The sequence below is a fragment of the Fragaria vesca genome, linkage group LG1 (assembly GCF_000184155.1).
Source record: "Fragaria vesca subsp. vesca linkage group LG1, FraVesHawaii_1.0, whole genome shotgun sequence".
NCBI lineage: Eukaryota > Viridiplantae > Streptophyta > Magnoliopsida > Rosales > Rosaceae > Fragaria > Fragaria vesca.
The window spans coordinates 9,865,033-9,879,792 of record NC_020491.1 but is presented as its reverse complement, the minus strand read 5'-3'; the positions used below and the strand labels follow the sequence as shown (position 1 = coordinate 9,879,792).

General features: G+C 38.6%; 3 protein-coding genes across 3 annotated transcripts in view; 1 reads left to right on the top strand and 2 right to left on the bottom strand.

Annotated features, from left to right (window-relative positions):
* Nucleotides 1-153: 153 nt before the first annotated feature.
* On the bottom strand, nucleotides 154-537 carry LOC101299426. Its single transcript, XM_004289121.1, has one exon. The coding sequence runs from the start codon at nucleotides 535-537 to the stop codon at nucleotides 154-156; it is 384 nt and encodes a 127-aa protein (XP_004289169.1).
* Nucleotides 538-5,913: 5,376 nt separating this feature from the next.
* Nucleotides 5,914-12,742, top strand: LOC101291564 (aconitate hydratase 2, mitochondrial-like). The gene is made up of 20 exons (XM_004287896.1): nucleotides 5,914-6,190; nucleotides 6,484-6,591; nucleotides 6,683-6,843; nucleotides 6,967-7,059; nucleotides 7,238-7,423; nucleotides 7,585-7,746; nucleotides 7,873-8,017; nucleotides 8,112-8,254; nucleotides 8,351-8,407; nucleotides 8,492-8,571; nucleotides 8,653-8,728; nucleotides 9,281-9,466; nucleotides 9,593-9,660; nucleotides 9,740-9,858; nucleotides 9,950-10,071; nucleotides 10,589-10,687; nucleotides 10,793-11,272; nucleotides 11,668-11,766; nucleotides 11,856-12,098; nucleotides 12,224-12,742. The coding sequence occupies exons 1-20, from the start codon at nucleotides 5,914-5,916 to the stop codon at nucleotides 12,290-12,292; spliced, it is 2,973 nt and encodes a 990-aa protein (XP_004287944.1). The 3' UTR covers nucleotides 12,293-12,742.
* A 908-nt stretch (nucleotides 12,743-13,650) lies between these two features.
* LOC101291276 overlaps nucleotides 13,651-14,760 on the bottom strand; it is a 1,280-nt gene continuing 170 nt past the window's right edge. Inside the window, exon 2 of the mRNA XM_004287895.1 lies at nucleotides 13,651-14,606. Within this exon, the coding sequence (XP_004287943.1) occupies nucleotides 14,164-14,604 (441 nt within the window). The 5' untranslated portion in view covers nucleotides 14,605-14,606 and the 3' untranslated portion in view covers nucleotides 13,651-14,163. The remainder of the gene's footprint in view (nucleotides 14,607-14,760) is intronic.

Here is a 14,760-nt window from a genome sequence, read left to right as displayed (position 1 = left end):
ACCGAAAAAACACATCAGTTACAGAACAATTTGGTAAATTTTATTAATAATCTCAGTTGTATCTAAGAAAATTCTCCACCGGAGTACCATACATCGCTACCGATAGAAATTAATTGATCTACACCATGTCCACAAGGATTCAATTTCATCATATCAATGTGCAGTAAGAATGTCACTACTAAACAGATCGATAATCGGATCAGGCGAGTCGGATACCGGACTCGACGGCCGGAGGAACATCACAGACTTCCCCGCCACGAGCTTCTTCCTCTGCGGGCATCTCGGGCCGTAGATCCTGCCGGAGAAGCAAGGGAATCCGTCGGCGGCGACGGTGATTTGAGGTAGGCCGGAGTCGGCGGGGGGAGACATCGGCGGAGTGGAGCGGATCTGGGAGATCCAGTTGATTCTGTGAGATCTGGAGCTGCTGATTCGCGAGTCTCGGATTTGGGCTAGGGCTCCGGGTTTGAGGAACTTGAGGAACGGTGAGGACCGGTTGGGTGAGGAGCGGTGGGCGGCGGTTCTTGCGCGGCGGTTCATGGCTGAGAGAGAGAGAGAGAGAGAGAGAGAGAGAGAGAGAGAGAGAGAGAGAGTAGTGAGTTGGGGTTTGATTTTAGAGAGAAAGAGAGAGAGTGAGGATATTTGGGGTTAGGTTTGGGGGGTTCTTAAGGAGAGATTGAGAGATGAGAGAGAGGCGGGAAGTTGTGGAGGGAGAAGGAAATGAGGGTTTCAAAAGAGGAAGTTTGAGGCGCGGAAAGGCTAGTAGGGCTTTTTTTTGTATTTTCAAGTTTTTGGTTCGGTCTTCGTCCAATAGGGTTTTTGTTTTGTTATACGGTCTTGCTTTGAGTGAGAAGGTGACGCGTGGCTGTGTGGTCGGTTGTTTTTTTTTTTTGGATTGTGAAAGGGGTGTCATCGGTGGCCGGATCTCCGTGACCTACTTGAAAGATATTAGTTAACTGATTTGATGCAAAAAAAGTCATGTCAGCCACTTAAACAGAGCTTGTGAGTTTTTTTTTATCAATTAAACAACTTAAATGCTACAACGAGTCTTTGTTTTGTCGAACTTACGATCTCCCACTTATAAAAGAGAGACTATGTCGCTAGACCAAATAGTACTAGGCATGGAGGTTGTGAGTTTATAAAAAGTTGTTGAGCCAAAATGATATTATCTTTAATCATAAGTAAACCAAGTAAACAATACGAGAGCGAGCAAAATAGAGCAACCAAAACGAGTATGTGCCTCGTCCATGCAGTGTTCTAGTATATAACATTTAAATATTGCATGTTATTAGATTAATTATCGAAATGACTGCTATCACTTTATATCAGGTAACCATATAGAAGTAATTAAATATGAGTTATTCAATACCTTCCAAACCGGTAATGTGGTATTTTATACATTGGCTCAAGATATGAATTGTCTAATTCAATTATCATACGATTTACAAGTAATATTGCTTTCAAATGTACAGGTATATTGAATGTAACTCATTGTCAATATCACCAACAACAAAAAAACATATTAATTACACTCGAAGAATGTCCTTGAATTTTAAATCCGGGTTCTTATCCGGAGCGGCACAACTCAAAGTTCAGTGGTTGCCATGAAGCTGGCAGAAGTTTGGAAGATGGCGGTTTCCTCTTCATATGTTGTGATGTGGCTGATCTGGCCTTGGTATGAGTTTGAGCCCGAGTCTTTGGACCTAGGCCTGGCCTCAGCCCTAAGGCTAGATCTAGCCCATTTTGGGCCTTGTTCATTGCACCTGGGTTGAGATTGCTTTTTGGTGTAATTGTTGATGTCGAGTTAGGTGTTGTCAAGACGTAGATTTTCAGGCTACGTCGCCTGAGCATGGGAAGAAAGCAATAATATTGTACTTGGTTTTTAGTTTCCCTGGCATGCACCAATTGAGGTTTATAGGCAACCAATATTCTGTTGTTCGGGAATTAGGTAGTGTGGCTTTTTCTTTCTATATTTGAGGCCCGCTCTCTCTCTTAGCTTATTAATTAATAAGGTATCAGTCTTGTGCTTGTAGCTTCTACTACAACTTATCTGCTAGAAGACGGCATCATATGTAATGTGCCTTATGGCTAGCTATTGTTGAGCAATAAATTTATTTATTGATTGATTCAAAAAGAAAAAATAACTTATCAAATTATGTATGAATTGACAAAGTATGATCACATAAATCACCAACGAGGTTTGGCTCAGTTGGCAAGGGCGGGTTTGTGGTGGATACCTCGTCTAAGTTCGATCTCCGCTACCAGCATGCCTCGTTGATTTGACATATGTAAATTCTCATGTGGAAATCCCTACCTGGAGGCTGGTGTGATAGGTACGTGTCCACTATCAATCATTCAAGGTTGAGGTTGCATGTTTGCCCTAACGATAGTTGTGTAGCGTAACCAAGCTTTCACTTAAACTTTTTGTTAACCAAAAAAAGAAAGAAAGTATAATCACATAAATCAAGTGTGGCGCTCTGCATCAACAATCTGTTGCATTTGTTGTGGTTGGAGGTGTGGCTGTGAGGTTGACTCGTCCATAAGAGGACGGTAGTTGCAAGGTCGCGACAGCGTCGAAGACTCCTTCGGTTAGCAGGGTTACCAATGGGACTGATTTCATGGCAGGCGGCAACGTCGGGTTTTTGGGTTCTTATCCGGGGCGGCGCAACTCGGAGTTCGGAGGTTGGCATGGAGCTACCAAAAGTTTGGAAGATGGCGGCTGCCTCTTCCTCTTATGTGATGTGGTTGGTCTTGCCTTGGTATGAGTTTGGGCCCGAGTCTTTGGACCTAGATCTGGGCTCAACCATGAGGCTAGATCTAGCCCATTTTAGGCCTTGTTCATTGTACCTGGGCTGGGATTGTTTTTTGGTATAGTTACTGATGTCGAGGTGGGTGTCGTCAAGACGTAGATATTAGGCTACGTTGCCTTATAATGGGAAGGCAGTAATGATACTTGGTTTTTAGTTTACTAGGTGTACACTAATTGAGATCTATAGGCAGTTAGTATTTTCTTGTTCATAAACTAGGTAGTGTGGTTTTTTCTTCCTATGTTTGAGGCCGGCTCTTTCCGAGCTTATTAACAATGAAGGTATCGGTCTTGTGCTTATATCTTCTATTACAACTAATTCGGTAAAAAATGACATCTGATGTTATGTGTCTTATGATTATTGTCAAGCAATAAAATTATTAATTGATTCATAATAATAAAAAAAATTACTTACCAAATTATGTATGAATTGACAGAGTATAATCACATAAATTGAGTCAAAGTGTTGGAAACATGTATTTCATGATTGCATCATGTGACAATTAGGCATTTATTCTATTTATGAGTTAGTAGGTTACGTGTTTAGTGCATGAATCATATTTTCACACTGCTTATAAATAAATAAAATGAGATAGGGGAAGAAATTAATTTAGTTTATGTGTATAGACTTATGTATTTTAGCTAAAATTTGACTAAAAATATGACTAGCATTGTTAAAGATGTTCTAATCATCAAAACATATTGCTTGAACATAGCTACACACCATTTAATACTTGACTTAATTTGACAATGTCTGTGGGAGGCACCAAGTTATTACATGATCAGAGTTTCAAATAGAAATGACAAATTCGTTGTTTTCTTTCTTAAAATGCAGTAACGATTGTGTATGCTAACAACTAGGCACAACACTAAATATGTAATTTCCCTCGCATCTCACCAGTGCAAAAGAATTTTTTTGAATTTGTGGTGAGACTTTACCTATTACTTCATATAAACTGCGTTACTTTTTTTGTCCATTCTTTTTAAAACAATAATTTTATTAATCAAACATGTGGTAACCCGCTCTACACAAAAGATCATCCTTGTTTCTTGTGCTAGACTTCAGCTGATACTAATGGGAGTAATGGCGGGTAATTGATGTACTAATTATAAGATGAAGTCACACAATTTTATTTTATTTTATTTTTTTTAGAATAATGAAGTCACACAACTTTTTTTTTTACTGTTAAAAAAAAAAGTTGTGTGACTTCAAAAACAACAATCACTTGAAAAAAAATATGAAAACAAATTAGAGTCGTGCTATATGTTCTGGAGCCTTTGGACTAGACGAAAAGCTAAACCCCGCGTGCTCATATGAGTGATGTGACAAAGCAAAACTGGAATTGTCAAGGCCTCTATAATATATAATTTTATTCAATTGAAGGCCTTGAAGCTTACGGACCCTGCCAACCTTATAAGAGCACATTATCTTAGTATGGATTTGTCTAGGATTAAATCAAAGTGCTACTATGTTAAATCAACCTCATAATTGATCGAAATGTACATTATACCATGTTATTAATATGAATTTGTCTAGGATTAAATCAAGGAGCTACTAGAACAGTTATAGAACTTGAAAAATATTACAAATAACACAATGAGATTTCATAAGCATTTTTACATAATTCTCAAAACCATCTCAAATAAATCGTAGAATTTTCCACTATGCCTATATTTTATTTTCAATGACGAAAACTGCAACCGTTGCATTGACCTGAATCTTGATAATTGTCATCACAAATCTTGGCCTATGAAGAAAGGTAAAAGAGAGAGGCCATGATGCTACGTGTACCCAACGGTGCCTACGTAAGTGGCAAAAAGCAAAGAGCAACTTGGCAAGGTATTGGGTGCTATATCCACAAGGGCCATATGGCATTATGGCCTAGGTTAACCAATTTGGGGTCAAGAAGAAAGAATCGAACTTGTCAACTTTCATGGAACCTAATTTTATGAATAAGTTTCTTCGTTTTTTTATTAAGGAACAAGAGGATGGAATATGTAACATGCACACAACACACATTATATTAAGCTATTATTGTGTTGCAGTGGCAGAATCTGTCTTTTCTTGTTAAATTATTATTGCTTTGTCCTTTTGCAGCTAACCAAAAATAAACTGCATTATTGCATGGATCGGGAGAAAGATATATAACTGTATCATTGCAGCCTATAAAATGATACCATGGATTTACATAGCAACGAAACATTAAAAATTAAATTTACGTGAATTATGATGTATTGGTTATCTAGTTTAACTGATATTAAAAATGTCTTGAGTTCAAATCTCACAAACAATGTAAACGTGAAATGGGTAATATAATGCAACACGATTTTTTTCTTTTTCTTTTTCTTTTTTTAGGGTTGAAAAGATTGGCTAAAAACTATATTCATATATCATGCAATATGATTTCATGAAAACATTAATTGACTGAGTTTTATTAATTTGTTCACACACAACTAGACTATATATTTTTATTCTTGGATCACAGTCATCACACCACACCGTTCGAGATAATTTTAAGCTATAAATAAAATTTTAACCTCTAAACCTTGAGTCGGTCAATTTTTAAAACTTATATCAGGTCTGACAATAAACGAGACATGATATTTAAATCGGTCATGATCCTTCCGATTCACCACACTCATAATCAATGCAGATGAGTTGTTTTGGTATTTGGCTTTAACTCTCGTCTCCGAATCAATCTATCTATAGAAGAATAATAGATTGACATTTTCAATCAACACAAGAAGATTCTCATTTCGCGAAAGAAATGCGAAGTTTTCCCAAAAATAGACCCCCGGAAAATCAAGCAAAAAAAATTCCCAGTCCGTATTATAAAAAAAGCAAAATCAATCACTGAGAAATTCCTGATTGGACAGTAGCAGTATTAAAAAGAGGTCACCTCACAAAACCCTCCTCTCCCTTCTCTCTCACCTCCTCAGTCCTCCCCACTCCTTCTAGAAGCGGCACACAGCCCTAGGTCTCCACACGCCTTCCTCCCCCTTTCGCTCTCTCCTTTCTTCTCCTCCATCCCTCTCCTCCATACCTCTCCAATCATCCAAAACCCTTATCGTCTATGAATGCGTGATCCTCGTCACCACTGACAGCAGCCATGTATATAGCCACAGCCTCCTCCTCTGCCTCCGCTCTTCTCAGAGCTTCCAGGGCACGATTCTTCTCCTCTTCCACTTCCACTCTTTCCAGAACCTTCTTGCCTTCACCGCCTCGGGCCTCGCCGCGTAGCTTCACCGCTCAAAGGCTTCTCAGCTCCTCCGCCGCCACTCGGTGGAGCCACGGCGTCCATTGGCGCGCTCCTTACACGCTTCGCTCTCAGATCAGGGCCATCGCTCCCGTCGTTGAACGCGTCCAGCGTAGGATCGCTACCATGGGTACGCATCCACCTGATTGCTCCGATCATCTCGGAGTTTCATTTTGATTCGATTTTTGTGTGATGCTGTGCTTTCTAGTTCCGTAGACTGTTTTGCTTCTTAGATACTGAGAAAATGAAATGGAAATTATAGTGAATTTGATCTGGTTTTCGTGTATGTGTTCATTTCGGAGTGGAATTGATTTGAATTTTGGTACCTTAGGATCTGAAATTTTCGAGATTACGGTTGCTATTTTTAGGTTTGAATGATGAGATAATTTGTGTACTGACTGATTCAACTTCGTGTGGTTTCAGCTCCGGAAAGTCATCCGTTCAAGGAGCATTTGACAAGTCTGCCGAAGCCTGGAGGCGGCGAGTATGGGAAGTTCTATAGCCTTACTTCACTGAAAGACCCGAGGATCGGTAATTTTGTTTGTGTACTTGTTGATGGATTCTCTTTTTCTGTTAGGGTTGTTTTTGTATTGATGATAACGTTTTTGTGGATGTTTAACAGATAGGTTGCCGTACTCTATCAGAATCCTGCTTGAATCTGCTATTCGTAATTGTGACAACTTCCAAGTCAAGAAGGAAGATGTTGAGAAGATTCTTGATTGGGAGATTACTGCTCCAAAGCAAGTTGAAATTCCTTTCAAGCCTGCTCGTGTACTCTTGCAGGTACTTCACTCTACGTCATGCGTTGAATTACTCTTTGCAAAGTCAACACTCAACAGTTTGGTACACATAGTTATCAACTACTGTTGTTGGTATTAATAACTTCTTCCCTGATTGTGTTGCCAGGACTTTACTGGAGTGCCAGCTGTGGTTGACCTTGCTGTAATGCGTGATGCTATGAACAATCTTGGCAGTGATTCGAACAAGATCAATCCCTTGGTATGTGGACTTTTTATTATGAACTGTCACAAATCATAGTACTGAAGTTACTTGTCTGTAGTTTGTGATCAGTGTTCTCAAATATTAACTCAATCAACTTGTAAAAGTAATTTTAGTATGTTGTACCCTTTTTGTGCACTGTTGCATTTTTCTTAGTAAATGTTCCACACTTGTGCAGGTTCCTGTTGATCTTGTTGTTGATCACTCCGTTCAAGTTGACGTTGCAAGATCAGAAAATGCAGTGCAGGCAAATATGGAGCTAGAATTCTCGAGAAACCAGGAGAGATTTGCTTTCCTTAAATGGGGGTCTACTGCTTTCCAAAATATGCTTGTTGTTCCACCTGGTTCTGGCATTGTTCATCAGGTAAAGTAGTTCAAGTTAAGTTTAAACTTCAGATGGCAGGACCTATCACTTTACATTTCTATAATAACAATCGATATACTGAATTATATAACAATTTGAATGCTGCTTATTTATACTACTATGTATCTGGGGTGGAGTTAGTTGACGTGTCTTAATTTCAGGTTAATCTCGAGTATCTTGGACGGGTTGTGTTCAACACTAACGGCTTACTCTACCCCGATAGTGTGGTTGGAACTGATTCCCATACAACCATGATTGATGGTTTGGGAGTAGCTGGCTGGGGAGTTGGGGGTATTGAAGCAGAAGCTACTATGCTTGGTCAGGTATGTCAAGTCTTAAATTTACAAGCACAGGGGTTGCTTCTTGTGTCAGGAGTTTTATTGATGCGTACTCGCATGCTTGACACTCTTCTGAACTGTTACTAATTGTTTATGCCTTAAAACTGACAGCCCATGAGCATGGTGTTGCCTGGAGTTGTTGGATTCAAGTTATCTGGAAAGTTGAACAATGGTGTTACTGCTACCGACTTGGTCTTGACTGTCACACAAATGCTGAGGAAGCATGGAGTTGTGGGAAAATTCGTTGAGTTTTATGGTAATTTGATTCTCTCAAGGTTTACTTCTAGCATTGATTGATTTACTTGTTAAAGTGGCTATTTATGACGTTTGATTTTGGTATGTGCGTGTAGGGGGCGGTATGGGTGAACTATCTTTAGCTGACAGGGCAACTATTGCCAATATGTCTCCTGAATATGGTGCAACCATGGGTTTCTTCCCAGTAGATCATGTCACTTTACAATATCTCAAATTGACTGGTAGAACTGATGAAACTGTAAGTATTTTACCATATAACATGATTTATGGCAATTAGCTTCCCAAATGTTTTCTTTTCTTTTTCAGATAAGTGACCTCTTTTATTCAATTATAGGTGGCAATGATTGAAGGTTATCTCCGGGCAAATAAATTGTTTGTTGACTATAACGAGGTAAAATCATACTTTTCTCACCTGTTATAAGTTACTGAATTTAGTCGTACAATCATATGTTGACAAAATTCTCTGTTATGTCAGCCTGAATCAGAAAGAGTTTACTCATCTTACCTGGAATTGGACCTTTCACAAGTGGAGCCCTGTATCTCCGGACCAAAGAGGTGCTTCTTCTTTCACGTGTAAATTTCTCTAGTTTTATAAACTTTTATTTTTTATTCACGTATACTTGGTATTTCTGGCAGACCTCATGATCGTGTGACCTTGAAGGATATGAAAGCTGACTGGCATGCCTGTCTTGATAACAAAGTTGGGTTCAAGGTGAGTTGTTGATTAATGTTCCCTGATCCTTCTATTTTATTTTTCTGTTATTTGACATTCTGACCCATGAATAATCGGCATTGTTCACCTTAGGTTCCTTAAGGATCACCATCTAGAGTGATCTTATACAATCATAATTTTCCTTAACTTGCTGTTGTTGATTTTGTCACCTAGTAATCCCAGTATAGTCAACTGTTACATTATAGCTGCAACTTGCTTAGAGATGGGGAAATCAAACATTATTTGCAAGTTCCTCATCATTTCTGCTGTTGCATTTAAAGCTAATCTCCTGCCACTTATCAAACTCATATCTGCTTTATGAGCACCATTTTCCTTACATATGAACCTTAGCAACTATTTGTGCTGCTAGTAAATTTTCAGTGAGATGTTAGAGAGTCTGAGGTGTGGATTGAGGTGATTATGGACATACAGTCTTTATCTTGAGTTTGTAGTGATATGGCATATCATATGTGGATTTCAGATATTCACCGATAACCATGCAGTTGGAATTTGTCTACCATCATATCTAAATCACATTACTATATGATGCAGGGATTTGCTATACCAAAAGAGGTACAAGACAAAGAGGTGAAGTTTTCATTCCATGGGCAGCCAGCAGAGCTTAAGCATGGTAGTGTTGTCATTGCTGCCATAACCAGTTGCACCAATACATCAAACCCAAGTGTTATGCTTGGGGCTGCTCTTGTTGCAAAAAAGGCCTGTGATCTTGGTCTACGGGTAAGCGTTCCTTGCAGTTAACATCTAGCACCTTCCATCTCCATTCTCTCTCTCTCTCTCTCTCACTATATATATATATATTCAAACTTCTCTTTGTAATGGTTTATTGTTTCACCAACAATTCAGGTCAAGCCATGGGTAAAAACAAGTCTTGCACCGGGTTCCGGAGTTGTTACAAAATATTTGCTCCAGAGGTAGTTTTCTGCGCAGAAAATGTTGCTACTTACATTATCATTACGAATGGTCAATTGAATTTTGATTTATTTGATGCAGTGGATTGCAAAAGTATCTAAATGAACAGGGTTTCAATATTGTTGGATATGGATGCACAACATGCATTGGAAATTCTGGGGACTTAGATGAATCTGTTGCATCTGCCATAACCGAAAATGGTAACTTCAATTTGAACGAACCAATTTGATATTTAACTCTTTGCTACTTAATCTGTACTCGTGCCTCTAAATTTCTTTCCTTCTGTTACAGACATAGTAGCAGCTGCTGTGCTTTCTGGAAACAGGAACTTTGAAGGCCGGGTACATCCATTGACAAGAGCTAATTACCTTGCCTCACCACCTTTAGTGGTTGCTTATGCCCTTGCTGGCACGGTACTCCCTTCAACCTCTCCAAGAGCAATTTACTTATTTAGTTCTTCGCTTTGGTGACTTCCTATGAACAAATAGACTCGTATTTTCTGTGATTCTTTGCACTCTGAGAAAGGGAATAGTCAATAGTGTTTAGCACTATATACCAAGAGACTGTGATTGAGTCAGGAGAGCTGGATAATTGATTTACTTTCATTTCTAGCAGTGTCTGAGCTCCATTTTCATTTGGATCCCCCAAAATCCATTTTGTGACAAATGAATTGTTGTTTGGCTATCGCATTTTATAATCCTCGAATGTTCTCCTTGTTTGTCTCTTATATCACTGTTATGAATGTTGGGAGTTGGTATTATTCCTTATCGAATGATATGTTGTATTGAATCACTGTTCATTAAATTTTTTCTGCCTGTTCTCCCTATTAATGAACTACATAGCATGAGTGAATTATAATTTGACCGTCTGCACAATCATTTCATCAAATAAACCATTAATTCACATGATTCACCATCAATCATGTTGCAGGTTGACATCGATTTCGATAAGGAGCCAATTGGAACAGGCAAGGACGGGAAGAGCGTCTATTTTAGGGACATCTGGCCATCTTCAGAAGAGATTGCCCAGGTATATGATTAAAAGTTAGATTTACTCTGGCTGTTTATTGGTGAAAATGTTTTAGGTCATGAAGTGTACTTATGATTGGTTTTTTTTTTTATTCTTTCTTTCTAGGTTGTGCAATCCAGTGTGTTGCCAGAAATGTTCAGAAGCACTTATGAGTCTATTACTAAAGGCAACCCCATGTGGAATCAGCTATCAGTTCCAGAAACTAAACTTTATTCATGGGACCCTAACTCAACCTATATTCATGAGCCCCCATACTTCAAGGGCATGACCATGGATCCTCCTGGTGCTCATGGAGTGAAGGATGCCTACTGTCTGTTAAACTTTGGTGACAGTATTACAACAGATCACATCTCCCCAGCAGGAAGCATCCACAAGGACAGTCCTGCTGCAAAGTACCTTCTTGAACGCGGAGTGGATCGCAAGGACTTCAATTCCTATGGAAGTCGTCGTGGCAATGATGAAGTGATGGCAAGAGGAACTTTTGCCAATATTCGCCTTGTCAATAAGCTATTGAATGGAGAAGTGGGTCCTAAAACAGTTCACGTTCCTTCCGGAGAGAAACTCTCCGTCTTCGATGCTGCAATGGTGAGTTCCTTTCACCAAATGTTTGCCGGAGGTTCTAGTTTTGTCTCACTTTTGAACTTATTAATTGACTGTCTTTGTTTTCTTTTCCTTTTTTTTAAGCCCTTGATTTGTTACCATGATTTCAAATATTTGCTACTGTTCGGTCCTCCAAAATCTATCTTGTTGCAAATGGCATTTTGTCATGCTTCTGCTGCATATACTTTTCTTTTGGTAAAATTTGATGAAGGGACTTGCATTATTTTTTGGAACAAGAGGCGGCACCATCATGGCCATTTCCTTTAGAACTGAACTTAATTGTAAAACATGAAGAATTTTAAACAATAGATTCTATGAGAATAGTTACTTGAAACAAATTGTTGACTAAATCTTTGCAATAAATGTATTTGTATTTCCAGAAATACAAGTCTGCTGGGCAGGACACCATTGTTTTGGCTGGTGCTGAGTATGGAAGTGGAAGCTCCCGGGATTGGGCTGCCAAGGGCCCAATGTTGTTGGTAAGTTGTTTATGGCAGTGTTTCAAATGACTTAAGGAATTTATTTATTGCTGTGGTCACTTCTCTGACCAACTTCTGGTGTGCAACAGGGTGTTAAAGCAGTGATTTCTAAAAGTTTTGAGAGAATCCATCGCAGTAATTTGGTTGGTATGGGTATTATTCCACTTTGTTTCAAAGCTGGCGAGGATGCAGATACACTAGGATTGACTGGTCATGAACGTTATACCATTGACCTTCCTAGCAACATCAGTGAGATAAAGCCCGGCCAAGATGTGACTGTCACTACAGACAGTGGAAAGTCTTTCGTATGCACAGTGCGCTTTGATACTGAGGTAACTTTTCGTTCTTTTGCTTCCAAATTCATCATCTTTTGCGCAAATGGTGTGTTATGTGAACGGTTTCTTTATTGAAGTTCTTTCAAGGTGGTTTCATAATTTATTGTGTTTGCCTTCTGCAGGTGGAATTGGCTTACTTCAACCACGGAGGTATCCTTCCCTATGTGATAAGGAACCTGAGCAAGCAGTAATTGAATCGCTGTTTCAGAGGATGTGCTCCACATCATGCAAGCGTATTCAATTGTAAAATGTGAGGAAGCAAAATAAAGTTTCGAATAATTGGAAGAGATCCCTTTCAAGGGACAGGTATTTTTTTGAAATTCATTCAAGCACTGCCCGGGTTGTTTAGGCATGTTGGTTGGTCTGTTAACAGGGTAAAAACAATAGTCCGCGTAGTATAATTTTTCCCTCTTCAGATTGTTGCTTGTTCTTAAGCAGTCAATATATATACCTTGGGGTTTTAAGGCCACCATGTGATATAGGCAGGGTTTTAACCTCATCAATGTGATTTTTGTTCATGGCGAAGCTGATTCCAAGCATTTTCTACTTGTCGATGGCATTGAACATGATTTTGTTTTCTTAACACCACTTCTTACTCTGCTGTTATAAGCTAGTCTTCATGCCAAAAGCAATCATTTATCTTATTATTGGTCTTGTGTATTGCTTGAGTTATAATTTCGTTGAGTGTCAAATACATTATACCAGCGCAGTGTGTCTCAAAAATTAGAGTAGACGAACCTTGTACCTGCGCAAACATCACACCTGCTCTACCTGCTAGAGAGGTTGAGCATGTTAAGCTGACCGGGAAGGTTGAACTGCTTGGTACAAACCAATCACCAACAGCATCCCGCGTATTGATACCAATTCAAAGAAGTTTCACTTGAGTCCCATCATTCACTGAAGATTAGAAAGCGTTTTTTATGACACGAAAGATTAGAAAGCGTTGTATTCTATCTTAAAACCCCATTTCGTTCACATGAATTATGTCAATTAACATCTTCCTAAAATTAGTGAGTTACCCGTAACATACTGTCTATAGTTTCATATCCGGTTAAATAAGTTTTTCAGTATAAACACACAAATATGATTAATCGTTCCTTTCTCAAACTGTCAAATATATATACACACAGCAGATAAGGTTTCATCCTTGTTTATTATTATTATTTGAAACAAGACGAACAGTTTTATTGATAGAGAAGGGATTAGTTACAAAGAGAGGCTAAACAGCCTCATCCTTGTTTTAAACCAATTCCCTGGCTTAAAAACCTCACAATTATTGTTTTAAGATTGAGTTTGCAATGAATGTTCGAGGTAATCGTCAGGGGTTCACTTGATCTATATCCCTACTCAAGCATTTATGTGCATGCAATCATTTTAATCAACGAGTAATTCAATCAAACGACTATAAAACATCAGGGGTTTCCTTTATCAATATCCTACTCATGCATTTATGTGCATATAATCATTTTAATCAATGAGTAATTTAAATGACTATTAGTGCATTCGAAATAAAAGTAGCAAAATAAAAAAATTACAATAGTTTAGTTTACTCCAATATCTTGGAAACGAACATGTTAGAGAAAAAACAAAAAACCAAATAAGATGATATCTGCAGTTTGATATTTTTTTGGGTGGAACAAATATTGTTTCCAATGAAGTGCGGTGAAGGTTGGAAATTGAATTCACGTTACAAATATTATCAACTCTGGTCACACCTTCATAGTATATTGCTAGCATGCAAGATGGATGAATTTAGACGCTCATGTTCACAATATGCATTATTAAAACGTCTGGAAAACCTGTTGATAATAATTTGCATCAAATATATGTGATTGCTATGCCAAGTCGATATCAGATTTTCTATCGACATTTATTTGATTTAGTTGCAGAGCGAACAAATGAATCAAGTGAACAGTTTTCCATCCCGAGGTTAATTCTAACTAAAAATTGAAAGTAAAACAATTATGATATTGTCATACTCATACTAACATACTAACCGTAGCCACAACAAATATAATCAACACTAATTTTTACAATTAGTAGAGAATGAGAGACAAAATCATCAACATTGGTCCTCTGAAATACTCTCTAAAACTGGTCTCCAACTTTGATTATTACTTGTACTTGCTCCATTTTGATCCGTGGAAACCCTCCTCCCTGATCTTGATTTCAATGAACTTAACAATTGCTCCACCGAAGAGCGGTTTGAAATCGAATCATTCTTGTAATCCAGTAATTGTTTCAACTCTTCTTGAGTCACCACCAGTCTAATCCTCACAGCTCCACTTTTAGACTCATCATGCGAACCAGTCTTTATTCCTCTACCACCATCATCTTCATCTTCTTGTAAATTAAACCTCACCGTCTTCTTCTTCTTCTTCTCCGACGACATTGGAGTAACTGTCTGCTGTATCACTTCTGCTTCCTTCTCGGCTGGCTCATCATGCTTCTCATGATCTTGTGCAGAAACCCTGCTATTGCTTCTCATCAAGCAATTCCCCATTTCTGAGATCAGATGAAAGACAGAAGAGCACGAATGTAACCAAACAATAGAGAACTCACAGAAAATATCTGAGAAAGAAAGTGAAAAAAACAGAGAGAGAGAGAGAGAGAGAGAGAGAGAGAGAGAGAGAGAGAGAGAGAGAGAGAGAGAGAGAGA

Coding starts and splice junctions, on each gene's coding strand:
- LOC101299426 (XM_004289121.1), bottom strand. CDS start 537: ATGAACCGCCGCGCAAGAACCGCCGCCCACCGCTCCTCACCCAACCGG.
- LOC101291564 (XM_004287896.1), top strand. CDS start 5,914: ATGTATATAGCCACAGCCTCCTCCTCTGCCTCCGCTCTTCTCAGAGCT. Junction 8,018..8,111: donor AAAATTCGTTGAGTTTTATG/GTAATTTGATTC, acceptor ATGTGCGTGTAG/GGGGCGGTATGGGTGAACTA. Junction 12,099..12,223: donor CAGTGCGCTTTGATACTGAG/GTAACTTTTCGT, acceptor TGCCTTCTGCAG/GTGGAATTGGCTTACTTCAA.